At 35.4% G+C, this 27556-nt stretch overlaps 1 protein-coding gene and 3 gene segments (V, D, J or C); all 4 read right to left on the bottom strand.

The window, feature by feature from the left end:
* Nucleotides 1-699: 699 nt before the first annotated feature.
* On the bottom strand, nucleotides 700-3586 carry LOC130418446 (gastrula zinc finger protein XlCGF8.2DB-like). The gene is made up of 2 exons (XM_056744597.1): nucleotides 3387-3586; nucleotides 700-2197 (listed from the first exon to the last, which is right to left on the bottom strand). The coding sequence occupies exon 2, from the start codon at nucleotides 2190-2192 to the stop codon at nucleotides 1254-1256; it is 939 nt and encodes a 312-aa protein (XP_056600575.1). The 5' UTR covers nucleotides 2193-2197; nucleotides 3387-3586; the 3' UTR covers nucleotides 700-1253.
* Nucleotides 3587-7837: 4251 nt separating this feature from the next.
* On the bottom strand, nucleotides 7838-8382 carry LOC130416090 (T cell receptor alpha variable 14/delta variable 4-like). The segment is given in 2 exon segments: nucleotides 7838-8154; nucleotides 8297-8382. Coding segments are annotated over 2 exon segments (357 nt in total).
* Nucleotides 8383-19523: 11141 nt separating this feature from the next.
* On the bottom strand, nucleotides 19524-20022 carry LOC130416082 (T cell receptor alpha variable 18-like). The segment is given in 2 exon segments: nucleotides 19524-19840; nucleotides 19955-20022. Coding segments are annotated over 2 exon segments (357 nt in total).
* A 2010-nt stretch (nucleotides 20023-22032) lies between these two features.
* LOC130416028 (T cell receptor alpha variable 18-like) lies at nucleotides 22033-22924 on the bottom strand. The segment is given in 3 exon segments: nucleotides 22033-22152; nucleotides 22406-22749; nucleotides 22867-22924. Coding segments are annotated over 3 exon segments (504 nt in total).
* Between the last annotated feature and the right edge of the window lie 4632 nt (nucleotides 22925-27556).

The raw sequence follows: 27556 nt of genomic DNA, 5'->3' as shown, positions 1-27556 counted from the left end.
CAATAGAGAAAAGCCTACATTTTAATTGACTGTGTTTGTGTTATTAACGTGTCAACACTGAGATACAACAATATAAAATTAAAGCAGTGTTCCAGCTGTGATATTTTCCTGGAAAGTAACAAATATTTTCAAAGACTCTTATACAAATCAACCTTTTTTCATATTGATTCAATGTCTTCTTGCCATTATACTGCATCCAAATCATACAACTCAGATTAATTCAAAACGTCTCACCTGATTTGCTTGACGTATACATTCAAGTTTTTTTTTGTGTGTATATATGTATACTTAAGGACGATCATTATACGTATTTTCATTTAAGCTAAACTAATCCCCTGACTGAAATTGATGTTTTAAATAACTCAGTTCATGGATGTGATCTTGATAGATCTGGTGGAGAATCATATTTGGTGAGCTTAGCTCATCATTATTTTAACATGCAGCTTAAACCGCAATATGTCCATTGGACGTCAATATCAGACCTTCAGAGGACATCCTAAAAAGTTGTAAAAAACAATCCAATTCAAACACCATAGAGCTCCAATGTAAAAACAGAACATTTGTTGTTGCAGAAATGAAAAAAAATTACAGAAAAGGAAGGTTTAAAAAAGTTATATTGTTCCAAGATTAGAGCTAGAGAATTTGCATACAAGTTATTATTTTATACATTAAATGTCTTGTATATATCAATTTAAAAGGTGTATTTTCTCAACAAAATTTATTCACTTTTGTTACAGGAGTCACATGGGAACATAATACAGGCTTGACTTTGGTTGTTTGTTCATACAGAATTGTTTTGACAGTACATTTTCATTCTCACAACTGTACATAAATCCTATTAGACAATTCTAAACACGAACAGGTAGAACAAAACCTCTGTGAAACATGTTTTGTGTTAAGTTGTGTACAGTGGCAACGTAGGAAAACACACGCAATTAGAAAATCCCCAGAAATCATGAACACATGCACGGCAAAACTCACAACACAACCAAATAGAAATGTCTCTAATGGGACGCAAAAAGTGAAGAACCCTACTGGGATGGTCTTGTAGTGTATTTGTAGTACTTTCCTTTAAATGGCAAGATCCTTCCACACCGCAGACACATGTATGAGCGCACTTTAGCATGAATTTTAGCTTGTATTTCTTAAAACTACTTTTCTGAACAGGTGTATGAGCGTTCTTCAGTGCAAACCTTCATGTGGTTCACAAAATTTATTTTGCATCTAAAACTCTTTTCATACTCTACACATGTCTATTCCCCAGTGTGAGCTCTCATGTGGACATCAAGACTGTTTTTTTGGGTGAAACTCTTTTCACAGTGAACACACACGTATGGACGCTCTCCAGTGTGAACTCTCATGTGGACAACCGGGCTCATTTTATGTGTGAAACTCTTTCCGCACTGAGAACAGGTGTATGGGCGCTCTCCAGTGTGACATCTTATGTGGATATCAAGACTGATTTTTTGTGTGAAACTCTTTCCACACTGAGGACATTTGAAGGGACGCTCTCCAGTATGAATTCTCATGTGGACATCCAGATTTATTTTCTCTGCAAAACTCTTTCCACACTGAACACATGTGTATGGGCGTTCTCCAGTGTGAATTTTTAGGTGAGCAGTATGATTATGTTTCAGTGAAAAACTCTTTCCACACTCATCACATGTGTATGGGCGTTCTCCAGTGTGAACTCTCATGTGAGCTTGAAGATGATGATTTAGTGCGTAACTCTTTTCACAGTGAACACACACGTATGGACGCTCTCCAGTGTGAATCCTCATGTGGGTATTAAGATTTCTTTTATCTGTGAAACTCTTTTCACAGTGAACACACACGTATGGGCGCTCTCCAGTGTGACATCTTATGTGGACATCAAGACTGTTTTTTTGTGTGAAACTCTTTCCACACTGAGGACATTTGTATGGACACTCTCCAGTATGAATTCTCATGTGGACATCAAGATTTCTTTTATCTCCAAAACTCTTTCCACACTCATCACATGTGTATGGACGCTCTTCAATGTGGATTTTCATGTGAGCAGTAAGTCTTCTTTGGCTTGAGAAATGTTTTTTACACTGAGGGCAGGTGAAAGGCTTTTTTCCAGTGTGGATTCTTATGTGCTTCACAAGCTGCTCTTCACTTTCAAGTCCATTTCCACAATGAGGACTTACTGATGTTTCTTTCACTTCCATTAGATCTAAAAACAAAGGAAAGAAGTATTTTATAGTTATTTTATTTGAAGTATTGTTTTTTTAGTAAAGTCTTCGATCTGTCAACATAAACGCATGAATGCATGCAATTAAAAGCACAACATGTAAGATCTTTGCATTAAAATATCCAAAAACCACAAGCACAGTGAAATATATTTATATATATTCACATGTGTACTTTCATTATACCAAACCGCATTAATTCAAAACAGTTAATACATCAACAACAACAAAATAAAGCAAAGAACACTCTTACACTTTTTATCGTACCAAAACTATATAAAAAAGCTTAAAATTCATTATTAAAGATCACCAAACAGACCACCAACAACAAAATGGTATTTTTTATGATAAGCATGGAATACATTTTGAATAATCAAATTTGATTAATACGAATAAAACACATTTTTCTGATATATTACTAAAATATACCACTACTGTTAAGAACCATTTTAAGACCATAAAACCTTAACAAAAAACACAATAATCATGATTTAAAAAAAACTCCCCCTCCAAAGACGAGTTATTACGGCAATCGGTGTTTGTACTGTTGAACACCAGGTGGCGCTGTTTCACACCTTTGGGAACAAGTACAGAATCTCTGAACCTATACGTGTATATTTAATGGGTTTTTAATCGTTGTTCCGAGTCTAATCTGGGCGGAATCTTTGACAATAAATGCTTGTTATTTAGGCGGTTTAATCAAACTGATGCATTTTTGAAGAAACCTACCCACTAAGGAGTGATCAAAAAAGAACAAATTAAGTTAGAAGAATAAACCATGATTTTTCAAAAAAGTCCAACTAAACACAATACGTTTAGCCGTGTCGAGACAGCAAGCCTCCAACAGCTTTTTCAAACTTATAAAAACGTGTTCCCTTCCAAGTCATTACTGAATGAATCTCCATCCACGAATTTGTGTCTGCGAAGGATCTGTATGCGTCAAATAACTGTGTCTGCGAAGGATCTGTATGCGTCAAATAACTGGTGTGTGTTCGTTACCCACAGACGTTTTGGGGTGACTTGGGGGCGAGGGCACCGAAAGAGCTAAAACGCTAACTCGCTTACGGGTTTCCATACAAAAACATCATCTCTATGTACTCTATTTCCCAAGTAACTCAGACAGGGAAACTTTTGAGCAAGTCCAAAACGTTAACATGCATGCAGTGCACTAACCTGTTTTAAAGGTCTTGTTATGCAGCAGTTCTCAAAGCCTCCAATATTCTCAATATCACTTTCTGGTTACGTTTGTCCCGTCAGTCCGTCTCCTGTTCCTTCACTTCTTTTAAGTTCTGTGTACTGCAGCCTCGGGCTAGAGGACGATCGCACGGTTGTGAAATATTTGGTGCTTGAGATCTTTGTCGGTACAGGATCCGGGATGCCCGCACGATCCGTTCTGCGCATGCGCGTAATTACGTAGTAGAAAACGTCACGGTTCCCCAACGCTATTGGTGTCAGGAATGCGATGAAACCTTCAGTTTCCGTCATACTCCCAATTCTAGTCAACTTTAAATTGAGTAATTTTGTATTTGATATGGATCTATATAGACCAATTTATCTATCTATATAATCTAAATAATCACTTGAATAATCTTAATAATAGTAATAATTGACTTTGATTTAATTTGAGTCGAAATTTATACTGTAAAGAATGATAAGGGGAGAAATAAAGCTGATTGTGTCCAAAATACCCAACTGAGAAATTTAATATAATATCACAAAATAAATGATAAAAAATGTTTTCCACTTGTTTATTGTGGTAATGTAATTTTATAGCCATTCTTATCTGTGATGATTATTCCTAAATATATATTTTGTAAGGTGAGAAAGGGCGCAAAATAGTTTTTTTTGTCGCAGAGGTTGCCGACCCCTGGCCTAGGCCTGCATTAAAAGTTAAATAAAAACATAAACATATTTTTCATAAAATCATATTCTAAAAATAATAAATACACAGAATATTTGACCATCAGCAGATTAACAAAACGAAAGGGAAAAAACAGTGAAAATATGCTGCTGAGTTTGGTTCAGTTTGTAAGGCGCATGCGCTCCATAAATAAGTTCAAGAAAAGGAGATGACAGAGCGAATCCTGTAAGTTTTCTTTCTTTTGCAAAAAATAAAAGCCAAAGCAAGAGTTTTATAACTAAAATGATCTAACTTTAAAGTATCGAATGACTCATTGACTCGGACTCTATAGCTGAAAGACTTCAGACTTGACTCAGACTCTAAAAGACTTGTGAACATCTCTGAGATCTGCTTACTGTTATAAGATGCAGACAGGCAAATGCAGACAATTAGCTAAACACTTTATATGAATATAGTTTATTACGTTACTGTTTGCTATTTTTGTGAGCAAATTCAGACGCAGCATGTAGTGCCAGGGAACAATGGCATTTTCACTCAGTGGCTTCAAGATCCACCTATAGGATTACAGTCAATGACGTGAGTTTAATTATCCAAACACTACATCATACATTTCACAAACAAAATGGAGAATAACGTCAAGTTATAAGTTTCTATCTTATTTCACAAATATGAAAAAAACACTAAGTACTTATTTGAGGCTTGATCACAGGGGCACTGAACAATGCTGAGCTGTAGTGCTTTAGGTTCACTACAATGTAAACTTTTTTAAATCAATTTATCAGGATCGCTTGGTAAAAAACTACTTCAGTGCTATGAGAGTTGAAGTGGCTCAGCTAGCTGATATTTAAGCGTAAGTATTTCATCGCCATGTGTGCATATACCCAAATTCACAGCTGTCAACCACATCCCCTTTACTTGTGTTGTGTGGTTTACAGAAAACTCATGTGGTTTGATGAAATTTGATAATACACTCTTCAAAGTTTTCATTTTGTGTTTGAGTTTTTGTAAAGACTGTCAGGTTTTTTGTATCACTGGGCTCCATCTCTCATAGCACAGTAATATAGAGCAGAATCTGACAGACTGACACTGTCAATAATGAGTTCAGTGGATGATTGAGATATTTTTGACTGAAAATGATCGTCTGGTATATAGTCATCACCAGTATTTGTTCGAGCTCCTTTATACAGAATAAACTGAGGTTCTGTGTTAGGATACTGTCTGTACCAGTAAAGTCTAATATAACTGCTGGTTGTTTCATATGTGCAGCTCAGAGACACAGATTCTCCGTCACTTCTGTTGATATTACTCTCTTCTTCTCTTGGTCCAATTCTATCAGCAAATCCACCTGAAAATAAATAAATTATTTTAAAACATAGAATGATTTAAGGAAGTCGTTGTGATAAATCACTTGTGATAGATGTACCTGTAAATGTGAAGAGTATGATGAATGTCATCTGTTTATTATTCATGTTGTTTGACCGTCTTTAAATATCACAGTGTTAGTTTAAAGGCCTAAGCCGCTAAATGAATGTGTATAAGAGCAGGTGTTGTGTGTGTGTGGTTATGTCAAACACATGAGGGTGGATCTTAGCGTTTGTGGTTCTGAAATTATTTGTTTATGACACAATAGAAGCTTCACAAAAAAAGGAGACGGTACTTAAATCTCATACGCTGATAGATTTGCGCAGTGCCGCATTAAGTTAAACACATATATTTTCCTAAATACGCTGATAAGCTTGTTCAGTTGTTTTATATCATACCTGTGGCTAAACTGGGAAGGCAAATGGATCTCACCTGCCAGACTTGAGAACCACTGCAATACACCCTCCACATAAATGTATTTTATATTTAGTTAATATAGTACTGGTGTAGTTTGTTATTTGTATATGTTGTGCTCTTGAAAATGGGTGATAAAAGGCTTTCCTCCAAACTTCTCCTGTATATACATATATGTATAGAGCCACTGTTGTTAGGGAGAGCAAAAATATATCTCTTATATCAGAAAAATTAAGTTTGAGTTGAAAATATTTGGTTTGATTTATGTGTCTGAATATGAATGAAATTTAAGATACAATAAGAGATTAAAAAACTATTGGATTAAATTAGATTCTAGTATGTAGAAATCAAACCATTAAATTTCCTGTAGCTCAGTGGTAAGAGCAAGGTTGTGGGTTCAATCCCAGGGGACTGAAAATACCTAAGTAAAATGTATAGGATAAAGCAATGTAAATCGCTTTGGATAAAAGCGTAGTCTGCCAAATGCCTAAAATGTAAATGTAAAAATGTAAATTGATCTGGTTGCACAATTTTAGTGTACGGAACAAAAAACAAATAAATTCTACTCAAAATAGTTTAGCTGAAATTATGAATATAATTAAACTAAAATTACTGAACCAATTTATAAAATATAAGTACAATCCACTTATAAAATATTAGTACACTTGATTTAAAAAATATATCTGGTTTTAGATACATTTATTTCGTGAAACCCCTTGACATAAAAAAATTAAGTAAATTCAACATAACAATTTTTTTCGGTGTAAGTTATGCTTCCTTTTTGTCTCCTTTTCAGCTTTTGCTACTGTTTCCTCCAAGTTTGATTTAACTATCCTCTTCTTTTTCTATGGTTACCTATGATACAACATTTTGTCTGAATATAGTAATAGAGATTCCAGGAACTGGAGGAACAGCTGTAGTCACTGATCCATAAAAGTCCAGATGATCCTTGACTTCGCTTATGATTGGTTGAAAGGAAAATTTGGATCTGATTAGCTCAAAAGTATGACAACTTACGTGGGAGGGGTATCGCAGCCAAATTGAGTCTCAAAATACACAAACACACAAATCCAATGTGATTAACCCCCGAGTGAAGATTTGAACATTCACATTCCATGATAAAAGTTTACATTTCTACACGTGAAACTGGCTAAGCAAGAGTACATCATGTTTTACACGTGAATAAATAATGAGATTGAAATCGCTCCATAGTGTTAGATATGCCCACAGTTTAATTTGATTTAATTTCAGTAGATATCCGCAGTGGTGAGGTGAAACCTTTTTTTATTAGTTTAACATTCAAGCCTTAAAGATCTTGAAATATTTTATCACAATAGTATCATACATTTTATCAATAGTATGTTCATCAACAACAGTGGCTTAAAGTGATCAATGTTTTCCTCTCATGTCAGTACTGTTAGTTTATCAAAACTATTCTTACCGTCAGTCTTAATGCCTGTATACAACAGTGGATTTATACATAAGTTTTAGAGCAAACAATGTTTTTTGGTAAAAAAAACAATTTTCTGATTTTAATTGGGAGCTATCATATCCAGTTTGGTGCCATTTCTTGTTTCTGACTTGTGTTTTCTCTTGAGTCCTTTTAGTCAGGACATACATTCTGTTGTATTTTTTAGTTGTTATGAAGATATTATTTTGGGAAGTAGGTTTTTTGTTTCCATTAGCCCATCATGAAGCACATTTCCTCCATGTTTACAAGATTGTGTTGATTCCACAAAAGACAAAAATACAGTGTAATTACTTTTTTATATGATTTAAATTTTTGGTTGCTCCCAAAACAGGGGTCATGAATGCATAACTGCTAACCTTTCTTCCTGAACTTGTATTTCATGTTCAGCAGGTGTTTTTATTTTCTGTCGTTTACAGCCTTTGTGGTTTATTTCTGTGGTTTGCCTCAATTTGATATCTGTTGTTCAACGTAAAATTGTATGTTTTAGTTTTTGTAAAGACTGTCAGGCACTTTGTATCACTGGGCTCCAACTCTCAGAGCACAGTAATATAGAGCTGAATCTGACAGAGTCACAGTGTTAATAATGAGTTCTGTGGATGAGCGTGATGTAGTCGACTGAATCCGAGGATCAGAAGGAGTACCAGTACTACTCCACGATCGAGCCTCTTTCCAGATTAAATACTGAAGTTCTGTGTTTGGATATTGTCTGTACCAGTAAAGTCTAACATAACTGCTGCTGGTGTCGTATGAACAGCTCAAGGTCACAGTCTCCTGTTCTTTCTTTATGATTATTGTTTCTTTATTTGGACCGATCTGATCTGCAGTCATCACACCTTAAATAAACAAACAAACAAACAAACAAACAAACAAACAAACAAGAATATTTCATCATATTATTATCTTGTTAATTATTCAACATTAATATTTTCTTAAATATTTTAACACTACTGCAATGAAATGTGTTTTTCATCTTACCTGAAATGATGATGAAGATGAGAAGCAGGTGTGTGATCATGTTTGTGAAGTCAGATCAGTTGTGTGTTGATGTTGTGTGTGATTTGAGCTGAAGATTAGTGTTACTGTTAGTGTCTTCACCTCACACGTAAACTCACATGAAACTTCCTGCTGTCTGTCAGATGATGCTGTGTTTCATAACACACTGTACACACACTGTAGACCTACCAGTCATTTTTACAGTAATATTTGGCCACATTGTTGGCAGTTAGTTACTGTAGGTCTTTTTTGGAAAACTACTGTATGAAGATACGTCATTAAAATGATCTATTAACTCTCTTACATCACAAAATCAATGTTTCAATGTTGACTCTGCTACGATATAGCAGATTAATTCGCTTTATCTGTGTCAAACCAGTTTAGTGTGTATTTTGGGAATTTATTCACTATTTGTGGGTACCAGTATAGATCTGAGCAGTGTAGAAAAGAGCAAAATTCATCCACTTTGTAATTGTTGATGTGAGTTAAAGAGAGACAATATCTGATGTGATGTGTGTCTTTAAATCATTTACCTTAATATTTTCAGTCAGAACCCAAAATGTAAGATGTTTCCCCCTAGTGGTGATTATGTGGTATATGTTGGATTTTCATTTTATTTGAAACTTGTGTAATTATGCTTTACAATCTAACTTTGTATAACTTATAATCAACATACTCTATGCAAACAGTGATTGTTCTTCTCCTTTTATTATTTAGAGCCATTATGTGTTTAATATTTAGGAATAACATGTTTCCAGACTTGTAATATTCACACAGTGTTTTTGTGTGAGTGTTGAGTGTGTTTCAGTGACTGTGGGCCTCAGAGCGCAGTAATACACAGCAGAGTCACTCACATCTACATCCTGAATTATCAATGGAACAGTTTTTGAGTTTATTGTTGCAGAAAATCTCTTCTGATATTCAGGCTCAGTTGTTCCTCCACCAAAGGAATATTTACTCAGAATGAATGTTGGTGATGTGTTCGGCAGCTGTTTGTACCAGAAGAGATATGCTGTTTTATCAGAGGTAGAAAAACTGCACTGTAGAGTAACTTCATGTCCTTCATTTGAAGGAATTCCTCCTTGAGTCTGTTCAACACTGTCCTTCACATTCTGAAAAACCATGAATCATTTGCATAGGCTATATTAAAGATGTAAAACAGATATAGAGTCAATAATAAAAACAATATTCTAACCTGAATAATGTGCTGTGAAGATAAGAGTAATAATCACTAGCTTTGACATATTCACTTACACTTCACTGATACACTTTAATGTTTTCTCTCTTTGTGTTTTCAGATTCTGAGATCCCACAGACGTATATAAGTATCTGAGGAATGATGCCTCCTTGTGGTGAAAATGTTGAAGCACTTATTGTGGAGCAAGAACAATTTACATTGTTTTATTTATATCTACATGGCCTGTGTTTTTCTGGGTTTAAGGTAAAGGTAAAATTCAGTCGTGGGTCAGCAGATTTTACTGTTTGATGGTACCAGAAGAGAGTCGGAGATCCAGAAGATTCATATGTACAGTTTATTGATACAGTTTCACCTTCAGAAGCAGTTTGAACTCTTGTATTCTGCTCAACACTGTCCTGTGATTTGATTCCTGTAGAGTTTCATGATAAACTAAATTAGTAAAAATAATTAAAAGACATTGATTGAAATAATCTTGTTGATGTTTTAAACAGAAAAAAATTCTACTTACCCATGAAATATATGAAAAGAATGAGAGTTTGTTTAATCCAGTGTGTGGGCATGTTTCCTGGTGAAGTGATGAAAAACATTATTTATTATCTACATAAATTCAGACACATTTCCAGCATCTACTTTAGTCTGTGACTGAGTCACTGAAAGTGTCAGACTGACATCTTATGACTCCACCCTCTGAATACAGCAGGTTTACCATCTATACTTCTATAGTGGATCTTAACATAATCATATTCCTCTTTAATCCTGTTCCACATCATCACACTAAGATTTCAAAAAGTAAAACAAGTAAAAGTAAAACATGATGTAAGACAAAACAATAGAGCTAGATTTCTAATAAAATTGTGTCTGTTATTGTTCATCATGACAATATTTAGAGTTTATCATGTTAATTTTCTTGAACCTCTTCACACTTCCTTTATTAATTATATGTTTATTAGTTTATTTGCTGTTGTCTGTGTCTGACTTCTGTTTGGATGTCTTACATATACAGTATGTATCAACCTCACAGCTTGAGTATATTTTTGTGAGATCATGTGAAAGGTTTGATTCATGATCAGTTTGATAACACAGCAACCATGTGGCGATAATGTGCTTGTACACGGTTACATGTGTTATTTATTAACTTTAATGTATATCACGCTTTAAAGCCTATCTTAGTCTTCCTTTCAGTAACGTTGTGCTGTATATTACAACAATAATAATAAACTGTATTGATCTGTCTATTTAAAATATTAATATCATGTATCTCTCTCTATATCTTTCTGAATCTCTCTCTCTCTCTCTCTCTCTCTCTCTCTCACTCTGGGGTTTTTGTCGGGGTGTGAATGGTTTTCTGTCACTGTGGGCCTCATGGCACAGTAATACAGAGCAGAGTCTGATAGAGAAACAGAGGAGATCTCCAGATGAACATGTTTCTGCTCCTGTTTAGTGAGTTTCACAGACATTCTTGGATCTACTTCAGACGTTTTGTCATTAGTTGTGCGATCAAGAATAAGTACAAGAAATTCAGGAGCTGATCCGGGATACTGACGGTACCAGTACAGATAATCTGCAGAGGAATAACTGCAAGATAATGTGACATGTGAATCCTCCTCAGCAGAAATGTTTTCCTCATCTGCTGTGATGTCTGATCCAGAAACAGCATCTGAAAAATAAGAGGTACAATTACAATACAGAATCTTTCCTCATGAAAACACACATTCTGATTAAATATATAAATTCAGTGTAAGTCGCGTTTGATAAAATCATTTACGTGTAAAAATACATACATGCTGAAGCACAGAGGAGAATAAGTGTATAAACATCAATTACACATGCAGCACTGAATTCAAGAGAGGACACAGAATAGTTTCATCTCAGTGTGAAATGAGCAGATCAATAAATCTACTGTATGAAGCTCCTCCTCTTCAGACCACATCATGATTCTCATTTATATTTCACATTCACTCTCTTCTGGGCATTATTAATATGTGTAACAAATTATTTTTTATAAGATAAAATGTATCTTATACTCAGTGTAGTCCATGTCCATTATTATTCTACAACTTTTGTTGGGGCTTCTTAAAAGAAACACAATTTCTTATTTTAATACATAATGTCGTTTTAGATATTTGAGTTATGCTATTCTACAATAATTCATCAGCCTGTCATCCATTCTGTCCTGTTTATCCTGATCAGCCTGTAGAAGGTAAATCATTTTTCCCTTTCACACGTGTGTCAGGTTTATGTGAACTGTAGTTGTGTTTTGTGTCACTGTGGGCTCCAGGGCACAGAAATAAAGAGCAGAGTCTGATAGAGCAGCAGAGGAGATCTCCAGATGAACATGTTTATCATTTCCTTTAGTAAGTTTAGCAGTGAATCTTTGATCTACATCAGATCTCTTGTCTTCTTTCTGACCATCTATGATGTTTAAGAGGAACTGAGGAGCTGATCTTGGATACTGACGGTACCAGAATAAAGTGACAGCAGATGAATAACTGCAGAATAATGAAACACTTGAACCCTCAACAGCAAACTCCTCAGTTTTGTTTATTTTAATTTCAGTTCCATGTGTGACGCCTGCAAAAGTAGATCTGATATAAATCTGTGAAGAGTTTGTGTTTAGAATCAATCATAAATGTTGTCAGTGATTATACTTTATTTAAAAACCATAAAGTGTCTGTAACAGTTTACGGGTCACATGATCTCCAAATTCTGGCAACTTATTTACAATTATTGAAGAAAATAATAAAATACTTACATGTAAAGGCAAAGAGCAGAATTACAGAATGGAGAAACATTGTGTTTATTTAGTAAGACAGCTTGAATGTTTACTGTAACCGACTGTGAATGGATTTCACAAGATGACATCATAGATGAGATTTGAGCTCCTCCTCTTTCAGATTAATAGTAGCTCACATTTTAAAATCTGCTTAGAAAAGCAAAGTGCCTTTGAATGTAAAGTTTTACTTACAACCAATGTATTAAAAAAGAAATTAAAGCCAAGCACAATAATAAATTATAGTGTTTGATGTTGCTGAAATTATTTTAGCCTGAAGATTTAATATGACACTGATGTTAAACATTTTATTAGAGTTGTAGTCTTGTTTTTATCAGTGGATCTCAACCTTTTTACAATCTCAAACTATCCACAACAATATTATAAGACCATTCTCACTCTGTCATGTATGTTTTCTCATGTTGTGTTTCTGTGTTGAGTTTTATTTCTATGGTGTTTTTTTCTCTTTCTGTGCTCTGTCATCAGCTGTAGTTAATGATTTTAATTCATGTTTTGTAACCTCAGTTACTGATGAAGTTCACACCAGTTTTCTGTTAAAGTTTCTTCATTAATACTGTCTGGTGAGTTCAGTTTTTTATCAGTCTTTGCTTAAATTCAGTTGGTATTTTATTTTGATTAAATGTATCTTCCTTGTATTCAATGGAGTGTGTTACACACCCACAATTTCTGTAGTTGAGTTTAGTTGTAAAATTGTAATGCTTGCTTTGTCTTATTTAAATAATATAAGTCTTGCAGCTCTTGATATTTTGTTGATAACTCAGAACCTGCTTTAGAAACACTTTAAGCGTGAGCAGCGCCCTCTTCTGGTTATATACAGCTATTGTAATCTTTACATGAAGGTGATGTATTTTGTATGTATGTTAATTTCTTTTTCTTTTCTGGTTTTGGTAGTGAATCTGGGATCTATTTCAGATGTCCTGCTCACTTTCACTCCTTCAGAAATGAGCACAAGAAATTCAGGAGCTCTTCTGGGATACTGACGGTACCACTGAAGATTATGAGCAGAAGAATAACTGCAGGAGAACTGAACACTTGAACCTTCCACAACAACCTCTTCAGGTCTGTCTGATGTGATTTCATTTCCAAAAATGACATCTGGAGAAATAGATCAACAGTTCATTTAATATTAAATATAATAGCGATCTGGTCTTTAAAATATTACAATTAAAAGTTAGAAAATACATTGAAGGTTTAAATGTTGTTCATTATGGATTCCTATGATAGAAAGTCCAAAACATTATTTAGGATTCAGTAGATGAACTAAAGTTAAAACTCCAAACATGTGTTATGTATAATATTAAGATAGCCGACTTACACACAAAGACAGAAAGCAGAATAACTGATTCACAATAAGTGAATCTCTGCTAAAGTCTCTGTCAAACTGAACAAGATCACACATCTCACACACAAACCCCTCCTACCATCACCTAACATAAACAGAACGGAAAAACAAACTTGATTCTGTAAGGAGAAACTAACATATATTTAGAACAAGTATAGTTGAGCTGTGGGTCATGACCGAAAGGACAAGATCCCGGATACAGGTGGCCGAAATGAGCTTTCTCCGTAGGGTGGCTGGGCGATCCCTTAGAGATAGGGTGAGAAGCTCGGTCACTCGGGAGGAGCTCAGAGTAGATCTGCTGCTCCTCCACATCGAGAGGGGCCAGCTGAGGTGGCTCGGGCATCTTTTCCGGATGCCCCCTGGACGCCTTCCCGGGAAGATGTTCCAGGCATGCCCCTGCGGGAGAAGTCCCCGGGGAAGACCTAGGACACGCTGGAGGGACTATGTCTCCCGGCTGGCCTGGGAACGCCTCAGTGTCCCCCCGGAAGAGCTGGAGGAAGTGTCTATGGAGAGGGAAGTCTGGGCATCCCTGCTTAGACTGCTGCCCCTGCGACCCGGCCCCGGATAAGCGGAAGAAAATGGATGGATGGATGGATGGATGGATAGTTGTTATAATTTAAAGTTTTAGTTAGGATTTCATTATGATGTTTGTGTATTTGAGTAATCAAAAAAAAACAGTGAACATCTGATTGTGTCTTGATTTAAATTATAACTGCTTAAAACTCCTAATTTACTATTGTGAACATACATGTTGTTTTATTGTTTACTTTATATTTCTATGGTGAATATGATTGGAGCATATATCATATGTAGTCTTGTTCAGTGTTGTTGTGTTTTCTGTCACTGTGGTCTGCAGTAATACAGAGCAGAGTCTGTGACTTTAACAGAAGAGATCTTCAGATCAACACTGATCTCAGCTTTTCTGTGTTTGATGGAGATTCCAGAAACTGGAGGATCAGCTTCAATAATTGTGTCATATGTATCCAGTATGAGAAACTGTGGTGGTGAATCTTCATATTTCTAATACCACTGAAGACTATTGACTACAGAAGCATTATTTACATTTACGTTTACATTTATGCATTTGACCATTTTATCCAAATTGACTTTTGTTGCATTTTACATTTGTTTTTGACTATTTGCAATCCCCTGGAATCAACCCACGACCTTGGCATTGCTAGTGCCATGTTCTGACCACAGAGCCTCAGGAAAGATTATAATTATAATTACCAATCAGTGTTCCAATTTCATTGAAAGTGATGGTGTCTATGGCCTTACATGATTTTATAGATTATTAATAAAATACAAACATATTTTTTCTTTATTTGAACTCACTGTTGAACGTGACATTAACATCCATGACATCTGCTCCACAGGTATTGGACTCATTTTAACTGATACCCGAGGAAACATGAAGATGATTTTATATGGGTCTGAATTGGTTTATTTGTTAACCTTTGTTTCATGTTTTTTAAACAAATTGTTAAATATTTGAATTCAAACGTTGAATAATAGTGTTTTTGTGAACTGCCTGTGAGTGTTTTTGATGTTCAGATACATTTTACTTAACACATCAGTATTTTTACTTCAAAAACATTGAAGTAATACTTTTTTAGAAATGAAGCGTAGACAGCAGCTTTGTGAACGTACACAAATTTTACATTTATGCAATTGACAGACGCTTTTTTCAAAGCGATATACATTGCATTATTCTATACTTTTATGCACAGGTATGTACAGTTCCCTGGGATCGAACCTACAGCCTTGCGTTGCTAATGCAATGCTCTTACTACTGAGCTACATGAAAGCAGTTTTCTAGAGCTTAAACTATGTGCTTAATGTGTGAAACTTTAGGAGTAGTGAAGAGGACTAAGTCAATAAGTCCAACTCACAACAATCCTAAAAGTGCTGTTACACCTTTAGCCTGCCTTGAAACATTTTAGACAGATTTCAAGGCAATGAGCTTAACCATAGAGACCACTCATATCTTCTTGCTGTTTATAAGATGCAGGCAGGCAAAATACAATAAGCTAAACATATACTTTATATGAAATCAGTTTAATTGCAAAAACATTGTGTTATTACGTTACTGTTTGCATTTTTTTGTGAGCGAATTCAGACGCAGCATGTAGTGCCAGGGAACAATGGCATTTTCACTCAGTGGCTTCAAGATCCACCTATAGGATTACAGTCAATGACGTGAGTTTAATTATCCAAACACTACATCATACATTTGACAAACAAAATGGAGAATAACCTCAAGTTATACGTTTCAAGCTATTTTCACAAATATGAAAAAAAACACTAAGTACTTATTTGAGGCTTGATCACAGGGGCACTGAACAATGCTGAGCTGTAGTGCTGTAGGTTCACTAAAATGTAAACTTTTTTAAATCAATTTATCAGGATCGCTTGGTAAAAAACTACTTCAGTGCTATGAGAGTTGAAGTGGCTCAGCTAGCTGATATTTTAGTGGAAGTATGTCATCGACCTCGCCATGTGTGCATATACCCAAATTCACAGCTGTCACCACATTCCCTTAACTGCAGTGTTGAGTGGTTTACATAAAACTCATGTGGTTTGATAAAATTTGATAGTACATTCTTCAAAGTCTTCATTTGTATGTGAGTTTTTGTAAAGACTTTCAGGCTTTTTGTATCACTGGGCTCCATCTCTCAGAGCACAGTAATATAGAGCTGAATCTGACAGATCTACACTTATAATAATGAGTTCAGTGGATGATTCAGATATTTTTGACTGAAAATGATCGTCTGGTATATTGTCATAACCAGTATTTGTTCGAGCGCCTTTATACAGAATAAACTGAGGTTCTGTGTTAGGATACTGTCTGTACCAGTAAAGTCTAATATAACTGCTGGTTGTTTCATATGTGCAGCTCAGAGACACAGATTCTCCGTCACTTCTGATGATATTACTCTCTTCTTCTCTTGGTCCAATTCGAGCAGCAAATCCACCTGAAAAAAAAAATGAATTATTTTAAAACATATTATGATTTAAGGAAGTCGATGTGATAAATAACTTGTGAGAGATGTACCTGTAAATGTGAAGAGAATGATGAATATCATCTGTTTATTATTCATGTTGTCCGTCTTTAAATATCACAGTGTTAGTTAACAGTGGTGCTGTAATAAACCAGGGTGTCCGTGGGGTTTTAAAAAGTATTAAAAGTTGATAAATAAATATAGAGAAAATTAAGGCCTTTAAAAAGTATTAAAAAGGCTTAAATGCAATTTTCTAAGGTATTCAATCTTATCATTTCTTCATGTTTGTCCACAGAAGTCAATTGCTAAATTTTGTCTGAATTCAATCATTGTGTAGGCGAAGAGTGGGAGGTCCTTTTACACCCTGTTGTTAAACAACATCCTTGACTAGGGTTGCAAAGATTAACTCAGCTCACGATGGGATACGATTCACGATTCTTATCTCACGATGCGATTTTATCACAATTTTTTACACAATTAGTTGAAGAAAATTGCCTTTTTATTATTTCTGTAATGCTGCACAATTCTTTGTTAACTAAAAATGTATTTTATGTCAAATAACAAAACTAAATTGCAGTCTTTAAACAAATTCCAAATAAAATAAAAAATGAACAATACAAAAATCTCTTTAATTTAAACAAAATAAGACTTTCATAACTTTTACTTTTTTAAGAAATATCAGCATATCCACGTTTACCAAGTTTGCAGAAAAACAGCGGCCCCTGCTGTTCAAAACTATACTGCGCCTTTTATAACGTCTATTCACAAATAATAATCGATTTTCAACCGGCTCACGGTGAATCGTTACACCCTTTCGTTGACTAATTGGGAAACTTCAAGTTTTTGTCCGAAATGGTTGGAGCATGAAGTGTTGAAACCATGGTTGAGGTCCATCTCTTGGAATAACCGTGAGGAGTAGGCCTACTACTGCTCTGTGTGTCGGAAGACATTTAGCGTAGCCTCCTTTCGCCTTCTAATAAAACTTGCATTGGTTTAGTCACTCAATGAATTCTATTGTGGTTTGTTCCCACCCTTCTGAATTATGCTGCATTAATACAGAGTCATCACAAACTAAGACTGTTTTACAATCAGTATATAGTAAATGTAAGTCAAAGTGTTGCCAAAGTAACTTGAAGTGGTCTTAAAATGTATGGAAAGAGTCTTAAAAATGGTCTTAAACAGTATTCAATTTAGATATATGAATACTGTAAATAGGCTACCTTGTAAAATATGAAAACAATTTAGTGACTCATTATAACATACATTTTTGTCAGGAGTGTCTCAAGCTACATACCAAAGTAAATCAGACAAACGCTCTACGAGGAGTTAAAACGTTTATTGTGACAAATTAAAAATGCCGGACAATGTACTTGACAGAAAATGATATCATCGGAATGGTTTCAGAGGGAAAATATTTTGTTTCTATGACTTACAGTTCAGAAGAATGAGCAAAAATGTTTGTAAAACTGGTTTTTGCATTTTTGGAATAAAATATATTTTATATACCACTATATATAACACTAAATACCATAGTGTTAGATATGCCCACAGTTTAATTTTTATTTTTATTTCAGTGAATATCCGCATTGGTGAGGTGAAACCTTTTTTTTAGTAGTATAACATTCAAGCCTTAAAGTTCTTGAAATATTTGATCTCAATAGTATCATACAATTAACCAGCAGTATGTTCATCAACAACAGTGGCTTCAAGTGATCAATGTTTTCCTCTCATGTGTCAGTAATGTTAGGTAATCAAAGCTATTCTCACAGTCTCAATGGCACGAAACGTGTGGTGAGAGAACCCAAATGCAGGCAGACGGTGGTAAGGTAAAACAAAATACTTTTATATTTAAACAGGAAACACAAAGCAAAAACCCACAATGGGGTAAAATACAGGGGATAACAAAGACCACCAAACAGGAACGAAAAACTCATGGAGGGTAACAAGCTGTGACAAAAATCTTAAATAAAAAATCAGGAAAAGAGCGCTGGAGCAGAAACTCTGGGACACAGCGTAGGGACAAATCCTCAATAGATTTCCACAGAACGTGCAGGTACTACAAAGTATAAGAAGGTACAAGAACAAACGTGCACAGGACAGAGAAAACAAGGGCATTCAATTGGGAGACGAACAAAGGATAATTAACAAGGAACAGGTGCTGGGGATGAAGCACTAATGGGAAGGTAACAAGGAAACGAGTGGGCGGGAAACACTGATGAGACACGAGAAAGAACATGACAGCCAATATCTAAGCAAAAACCACTTTCTCACTCATAACCCAAGGCTATGCCATGACTCCGCTGCAAGAACAAGAATAAACATGACATGATAGCGGAATCATGACACTTAATATCTGTATACACACAACAGTGGATTTATACATAAGTTTTAGAGCAACACAATGTCTTTTTTGTAAGAAAAGAATATACAGATTTTAATTGGGTGCTGTCATATCCAGTTTGGGGCCATTTCTTGTTTCTGACTTGTTTCGCCTCTTTATTCCTTTTAGTTAGGACATACATTCTGATGTATTTTTTAGTTGTTATGAAGATATTATTTTGGGAAGTAGGTCGTTTTTTGTTTCCATTAGCCCATAATGAATCACATTTCTTCCATGTTTACAAGATTGTGTTGATTCCACAAAAGACAGAAAACAAAGTGTAATTACTTTTTTATCATTAAAATTTTTGTTTGCACCCCAAACAGGGGTCATAGTCTAATCTTTCTTTCATGTATTTCATGTTCAGCAGGTGTTTTTATTCTCTGTCATTTACAGTCTTTGTGGTTTATTTCTGTGGTTTGCCACAATTTGATATCTGTTGTTCAACGTAAAATTGTGTGTTTTAGTTTTTGTAAAGACTCTCAGGCTTTTTGTATCACTGGGCTAAAACTCTCAGAGCACAGTAATATAGAGCTGAATCTGACAGAGAAACACTCTTAATAATGAGTTCAGTGGACGTGTATGATGTAGTCGACTGAAACCGAGGATCAGAAGGAGTACCAGTATCAGTCCATGATCGAGCATTTTTCCAGATTAAATACTGAAGTTCTGTGTTTGGATATTGTCTGTACCAGTAAAGTGTAACATAACTGCTGCTGGTGTCATATGAACAGCTCAAGGTCACAGTCTCCTGTTCTTTCTTTATGATTATTGATTCTTTATGTGGGCCGATCTGATCTGCAGTCATCACACCTAAAACGAACAGACAAGAATATTTCATCATATTATTATCTTGTTAATTATTCAACATTAATATTTTCTTAAAAGTTTTAACACTACTGCAATGAAATGTGTTTTTCATCTTACCTGAAATGATGATGAAGATGAGAAGCAGGTGTGTGATCATGTTTGTGAAGTCAGATCAGTTGTGTGTTGATGTTGTGTGTGATTTGAGCTGTAGATTAGTGTTACTGTTAGTGTCTTCACCTCACACGTAAACTCACATGAAACTTCCTGCTGTCTGTCAGATGATGCTGTGTCTCATAACACACTGTACACACACTGTAGACCTTACCAGACATATTTACAGTAATATATTGGCCACATTGTTGGCAGTTAGTTACTGTAGGTCTTTTTTGGAAAACTACTGTATGAAGATACGTCATTAAAATTATCTATTAACTCTCTTACATCACACAATCTTACATGAACATCAAATATGACTGATTTATTAATAGTCTTGTCTAGGAGAGTACCTCAAACTACAATATGTTTTTGTTTTGTTTTAGGTTTTGTTGAGGAGATTAATTTTTATATTTATACACAACACTAGCCAGCAGCGCTAGCTTCCTAATACCTGCATGTGTTTACATAGACTCTCTTAATGTGATTGATGCCTTAAGGCCAAATTGTCAACAGTCTTAATTACAACAATAACTCATCTCTAGAAAGTAACTTTTCCTGTCCCACGTCCCACATTCTGTGGATAAAACATTTAGATAAAAATATTAGCAGAGCCTTGTATGCTTAACCTGAACAAGAAAAAGTGTCCAAAGCGTTTTAAACAAGCGCAAACAGTTACAGTAAAACTTAAGTTAAAAAGCCAAAGCATTCATTTGAAGGTTTTGTAAAATGCTTTCAATGTTGACTCTGCTAAGATATAGCAGAGTCACACAAGTTAATTCTCTTTATCTGTGTCAAACCAGTTTAGTGTGTATTTTAGGAATTTATTCACTCTTTGTTGGTACCAGTATAGATGTGAGCAGTGTAGAAAAGAGCAAAATTCATCCACTGAGTCATTGTTGATGTGAGTTAAAGAGAGACAATATCTGATGTGATGTGTGTCTTTAAATCATTTACCTTGAAATTCTCAGCCTCAACCCAAAATGTAAGAGATGTTTCCCCCTAGTGGTGATTATGTGGTATATGTTGGTTTTTCATTTTATTTTAAACTTGTGTAATTATGCTTTACAATCTAACTTTGTATAACTTATAATCAACATACTCTATAATAAACCATCTTGTTGAACTGACGGTGGGAAGACAGATGAGTTCACAGGTGACATACATCAAAACTTTCAAATCTATTGTTACAGAGATTTGGGGACTGTATTTGAATAGATTTAAATCATTAAAGCAAACAGTGATTGTTCTTCTCCATTGATTATTTAGAGGCAGTATGTATTTAATGTTTAGGAATATCATGTTTCCAGACTTGTAATATTCACACAGTGTTTTTGTATGAGTGTTGATGTGTTTCAGTGACTGTGGGCCTCAGAGCGCAGTAATACACAGCAGAGTCACTCACATCTACATCCTGAATTATCAATGGAACAGTTTTTGAGTTTATTGTTGCAGAAAATCTCTTCTGATATTCAGGCTCAGTTGTTCCTCCACCAAAAGAATATTTACTCAGAATGAATGTTGGTGATGCGTTCGGCAGCTGTTTGTACCAGAAAAGATATGGAGATGGATCAGAGGTAGAAAAACTGCACTGTAGAGTAACTTCATGTCCTTCATTTGAAGGAATTCCTCCTTGAGTCTGTTCAACACTGTCCTTTCCTTCACATTCTGAAAAAAACATGAATCATTTGCATAGGCTATATTAAAGATGTAAAACAGATATAGAGTCAATAATAAAAACAATATTCTTACCTGAATAATGTGCTGTGAAGATAAGAGTAATAATCACTAGCTTTGACATCTTCACATACACTTCACTGATACACTTTAATGTTTTCTCTCTTTGTGTTTTCAGATTCTGAGATCCCACAGACGTATATAAGTATCAGAGGAATGATGCCTCCTTGTGGTGAAAATGTTGAAGCACTTATTGTGGAGCAAGAACAATTTACATTGTTTTATTTATATCTACATGGCCAGTGTTTTTCTGGGTTTAAGGTAAATGTAAAATTCAGTCGTCATTTTATAACATTTGAGTTGTTTCAAATCTGTATACATTTATTGGTTCTACAGAATGGCATTTTTGATCCTGCTGACCCGGATCCTGCCAGGTGCAGAAGGGTGGGCTTGCAGATATCCTGGGTGGGCACAACAGCACATAGCTGCAGAAAGAAATTAAGAGACCATTTAAAAATAAAAATGTTTTAGAAAAATGATCGTTTTTGTTTTGTTTCTGTGAACTGCTAACAACATTTCTCTCAAATTGCAAATGCAAGGTTGTGGGGTTCATCATGACAATATTTAGAGTTTTTCATGAGAATCTTCTGGAACCTCCTCACACTTCCTCATTAATTATGTGTTTATCTCTCTCTGTATCTTTCTGAATCTCTCTCTCTCTCTCTCTCTCTCTCTCACTCTGGGGTTTTTGTCGGGGTGTGAATGGTTTTCTGTCACTGTGGGCCTCATGGCACAGTAATACAGAGCAGAGTCTGATAGAGCAGCAGAGGAGATCTCCAGATGAACATGTTTCTGCTCCTGTTTAGTGAGTTTCACAGACATTCTTGGATCTACTTCAGACGTTTTGTCATTAGTTGTGCCATCAAGAATAACTACAAGAAATTCAGGAGCTGATCCAGGATACTGACGGTACCAGAACAGATAATCATTAGAGGAATAACTGCAAGATAATGTGACATGTGAATCCTCCTCAGCAGAAATGTTTTCCTCATCTGCTGTGATGTCTGATCCAGAAACAGCATCTGAAACACAAGAGGTACAATTACAATACAGAATCCTTCCACAAGAAAACACACATTCTGATTAAATATATAAATTCACTGTAAGTCGCTTTTGATAAAAGCAGTTAATATACATACATGCTGAAGCACAGAAGAGAATCACTGTATAAACATCCATTACACATGCAGCACTGAATTCAAGAGAGGACACAGAATAGTTTCATCTCAGTGTGAAATGAGCAGATCAATAAATCTACTGTATGAAGCTCCTCCTCTTCAGACCACATCATGATTCTCAATTATATTTCACTTTCACTCTCTTGTGGGCATTATTAATATGAGTTACAAATTATTAATCAGAAAAATCACAAAGTCAAGGTATAAAATGTCATGAATCTCACAGTGGAGACATGGCGTGGGAACCCAAGTGCAGGCAGACACAGACGGTATGATGTAACAGATATTTATTTTAACAAATAAACATTAAACAAAGACCCACGGTGGGGTAAAACAAGACAGGAATATATATATAACTTTAACAAGGACAAGAACACTGACTAACTAAACTATAAAACAAACACTGGTAACAAACACTAGACTAAACTCACTTAGACACGGGAAACAGGAAAGGCAAGGCAAGGCAAGGCAATTTTATTTATATAGCACATTTCATACACAGTGGCAATTCAAAGTGCTTTACATAGAAGAAATTAAAATAATAAAAAGAAATAAGAGTAATTAAAACAGTTTATAAAAGTAAAATACAGTACAGTACAGACAGTCGGACGAACATTGGCAACAGTGCTCATTCATTAAATGCATAGCTAAACAGATGCGTTTTGAGTCTGGATTTGAAAGTGACTATTGTAGGAGCACATCTGATCTCCTCTGGAAGCTGGTTCCAGCTGCGGCTGGCATAATAGCTAAAAGCAGATTCGCCATGCTTTGAGTGAACCCTTGGTATTTCTAGCTCATATGATCCTAGTGATCTGAGTGATCTGTTGGGTTTATATTCATTGAGCATATCTGCAATGTATTGAGGTCCTAGGCCATTGAATGATTTATATACCAGTAATAATACTTTAAAATCAATCCTAAATTTAACTGGGAGCCAGTGTAAAGACCTGAGGACTGGTGTGATATGTTCATATTTTCTAGTTCTGCTCAGAATCCTGGCGGCAGCGTTCTGTATGAGCTGCAACTGTCTAATGGTCTTTTTGGAAAGGCCAGTGAGGAGTCCGTTACAGTAATCCACCCTGCTGGTGATGAAAGCATGAACAAGTTTCTCTAAGTCTTGTCTGGAAACAAAGCATCTAATTCTTGCAATATTTTTCAGATGGTAGTATGCTGATTTGGTTATTGCTTTGACATGACTACTGAAACTAAGGTCTGACTCTAGTGTCACACCAAGATTCCTGACTTGATTTTTAATTGTTTGACCCCTAGAGTGAAGGTATGCGTTCACCTTGAGAAGTTCATCTTTGTTTCCAAATGCAATTGCTTCAGTTTTGTCTTTGTTTAATTGAAGAAAGTTTTGACACATCCAATTGTTGACTTCATCGATGCATTGGCACAGGGAGTCAATGGGGCTGTAATCGTTAGGCGATAGAGCTAAGTAGATCTGTGTGTCGTCTGCATAGCTGTGGTAAGCAATTTTGTTCTTTCTCATTATTTGGCTCATTGGGAGCATATACAGGTTGAACAGGATTGGCGCAAGAATTGAGCCTTGAGGGACTCCGCATGTCATGGATGTCCACTCAGACTTATGATCTCCTATACTCACATAATAACCTCTCCCATCTAACTATCCCAGAAAGCCCCACCCAGGAACAAGGTAAGACGAATGGTAACAGGAACATGAACAGCATACATCAAACAATGCACGAGCAACGAGACAAAGAAACATGAGGACTCTTCATAGGGGAAACAGACAAAGGATAGTTAACGAGAAACAGGTGCTGGGGATTAGCACTGAGGAGAGGCTGACGAGGAACGAGATGTAGGGAACAATGACGAGACACGAGAAAGAATCATTCAATCTCACATAAATCCATAGGTTATGCCATGATTCCACTTGAGACAGGAATAAAACATGACATGGTAGTGGAACCATGACCATAAAATGTATCTTATACTCAGTGTAGTACATGTCCATTGTTATTGTGAGTGGAGGTTTTGTTGGAGCTTCTTAAAAAAACACAATTTCTTATTTTAATATATAATGTCATTTTAGATATTTGAGTTATGATATTCTACAATAATTCTTTAGCCCGTCATCCATTCTGTCCTGTCTATCCTGATCAGCCTGTAGAAGGTAAATCATTTTCCCTTTCACACGTGTGTCAGGTTTATGTGAACTGTAGTTGTGTTTTGTGTCACTGTGGGCTCCAGGGCACAGAAATAAAGAGCAGAGTCTGATAGAGCAGCAGAGGAGATCTCCAGATGAACATGTTTATCATTTCCTTTAGTAAGTTTAGCAGTGAATCTTTGATCTACATCAGATCTCTTGTCTTCTGTCTGACCATCTATGATGTTTAAGAGGAACTGAGGAGCTGATCTTGGATACTGACGGTACCAGAATAAAGTGACAGCAGATGAATAACTGCAGAATAATGAAACACTTGAACCCTCAACAGCAAACTCCTCAGTTTTGTTTATTTTCATTTCAGTTCCATGTGTGACACCTGCAAAAGTAGATCTGATATAAATCTGTGAAGAGTTTGTGTTTAGAATCAATCATACATGTGGTCAGTGATTATATGTTATTTAAAAACCATAAAGTGTCTATAACAGTTTATGGGTCACATGATCTCCAAATTCTGGCAACATATTTACAAGTATTGATAAACAGAATAAAATACTTACATGTAAAGGCAAAGAGCAGAATTACAGAATGGAGAAACATTGTGTTTATTCAGTAAGACAGCTTGAATGATTTCTGTAACCGACTGTGGATGGATTTCACATGATGACATCATAGTTGTTTGAGCTTTGAGCTCCTCCTCTTCAGATCAATAGTAGCTCACATTTTAAAATCTGCTTAGAAAAGCAAAGTGCATTTGAATGCAAAGTTTTACTTACAACCAATGTATTAAAAAAGAAATTAAAGCCAAGGGCAACAATAAATTATAGTGTTTGATGTTACTGAAATTATTTTAGCCTGAAGATTTTATATGACACTGATGTCAAACATTTTATTAGAGTTGTAGTCTTGTTTTTATCAGTAGATCTCAACCTTTTTACAATCTCAAACTATCCACAACAATATTATAAGACCATTCTCACTCTGTCATGTATGTTTTCTCATGTTGTGTTTCTGTATTGAGTTTTATTTCTATTGTGTTTTTTTCTCTTTCTCTGCTCTGTCATCAGCTGTAGTTAATGATTTTAATTCATGTTTGTTACCTCAGTTACTGATGAAGTTCACACCTGTTTTATGTTTAAGTTTGTGTATTTATACTGTCTGATCAGTTCAGTTCTTTATCAGTCTTTGCTTAAATTTTGCTTGTATGCCTATTATGTTTTGATTTAATTTATCTTACTTGATTTCAATGGATTGTGCTTTAGAATGTTACACAACCACAATTTCTATTGTTGAGTATAGTTGTAAAATTGTAATGCTTGCTTTGTCTTATTTAAATAATATAAGTCTTACAGCTCTTGATATTTCGTTGACAACTCAGCAACTGGTTTAGAAAACCCTTCAAGGGTGAGCAGCGCCCTCTTCTGGTTATATACAGCTATTGTAATCTTTACGTGCAGGTGATGTATTTTTATTTTATTCAGTGTTGTTGTGTTTTGTGTCACTGGGGGCATCATGGCACAGTAATACAGAGCAGAGTCTGATAGAGCAGCAGAGGAGATCTCCAGATGAACTTGTTTCTGCTTCTGTTCAGTGAGTTTCACAGATATTCTTGGATCTCCATCAGACATTTTGTCATTTGTTGCGCCTTTGTAAGTAAGCACAAGAAATTCAGGAGCTGATCCGGGATACTGACGGTACCAGTGAAGATATTCTGCTGAGGAATAATTGCAAGATAATGTGACATGTGAATCCTCATCAGCAGAAATATCGCCTTCATCTGCTGTGATGTCTGATCCAGAAACAGCATCTGAAAAACAAGACATACAATACATAATCCTTCCCCAAGAAAACACACATTCTGAATAAATATATAAATGCACTGTAAGTCGCTTTTGATAAAAGCAGTTAATATACATACATGCTGAAGCACAGAAGATAATAACTGAATAAACATCCATTACACATGCAGCACTGAATTCAAGAGAGGACACAGAATAGTTTCATCTCAGTGTGAAATGAGCAGATCAATAAATCTACTGTATAAGGCTCCTCCTCTTCAGACCACATCATGATTCTCATTTATATTTCACATTCACTCTCTTGTGGGCATTTTTAATATGTGTTTCAAATGATTTTATTAATCAGAAAAATCAGAAAGTCCAGGTTTAAAATGTATCTTATACTCAGTGTAGTACATGTCCATTATTATTCTAGAATGTTTGTTGGGGCTTCTTAAAAAAACACAATTTCTTGTTTTAATATATAATGTAATTTTAGATATTTGAGTTATGATATTCTACAATAATTCTTCAGGCTGTCATCCATTCTGTCCTGTCTATCCTGATCAGCCTGTAGAAGGTAAATCATTTTTCCCTTTCACACGTGTGTCAGGTTTATGTGAACTGTAGTTGTGTTTTGTGTCACTGTGGGCTCCAGGGCACAGAAATAAAGAGCAGAGTCTGATAGAGCAGCAGAGGAGATCTCCAGATGAACATGTTTATCATTTCCTTTAGTAAGTTTAGC

Source organism: Triplophysa dalaica, chromosome 3 (genome assembly GCF_015846415.1).
Source record: "Triplophysa dalaica isolate WHDGS20190420 chromosome 3, ASM1584641v1, whole genome shotgun sequence".
In the NCBI taxonomy this organism is placed as follows: domain Eukaryota; kingdom Metazoa; phylum Chordata; class Actinopteri; order Cypriniformes; family Nemacheilidae; genus Triplophysa; species Triplophysa dalaica.
The sequence above is the reverse complement of the archived record's forward strand: the minus strand, read 5'-3'. Positions and strand labels throughout refer to the sequence as shown.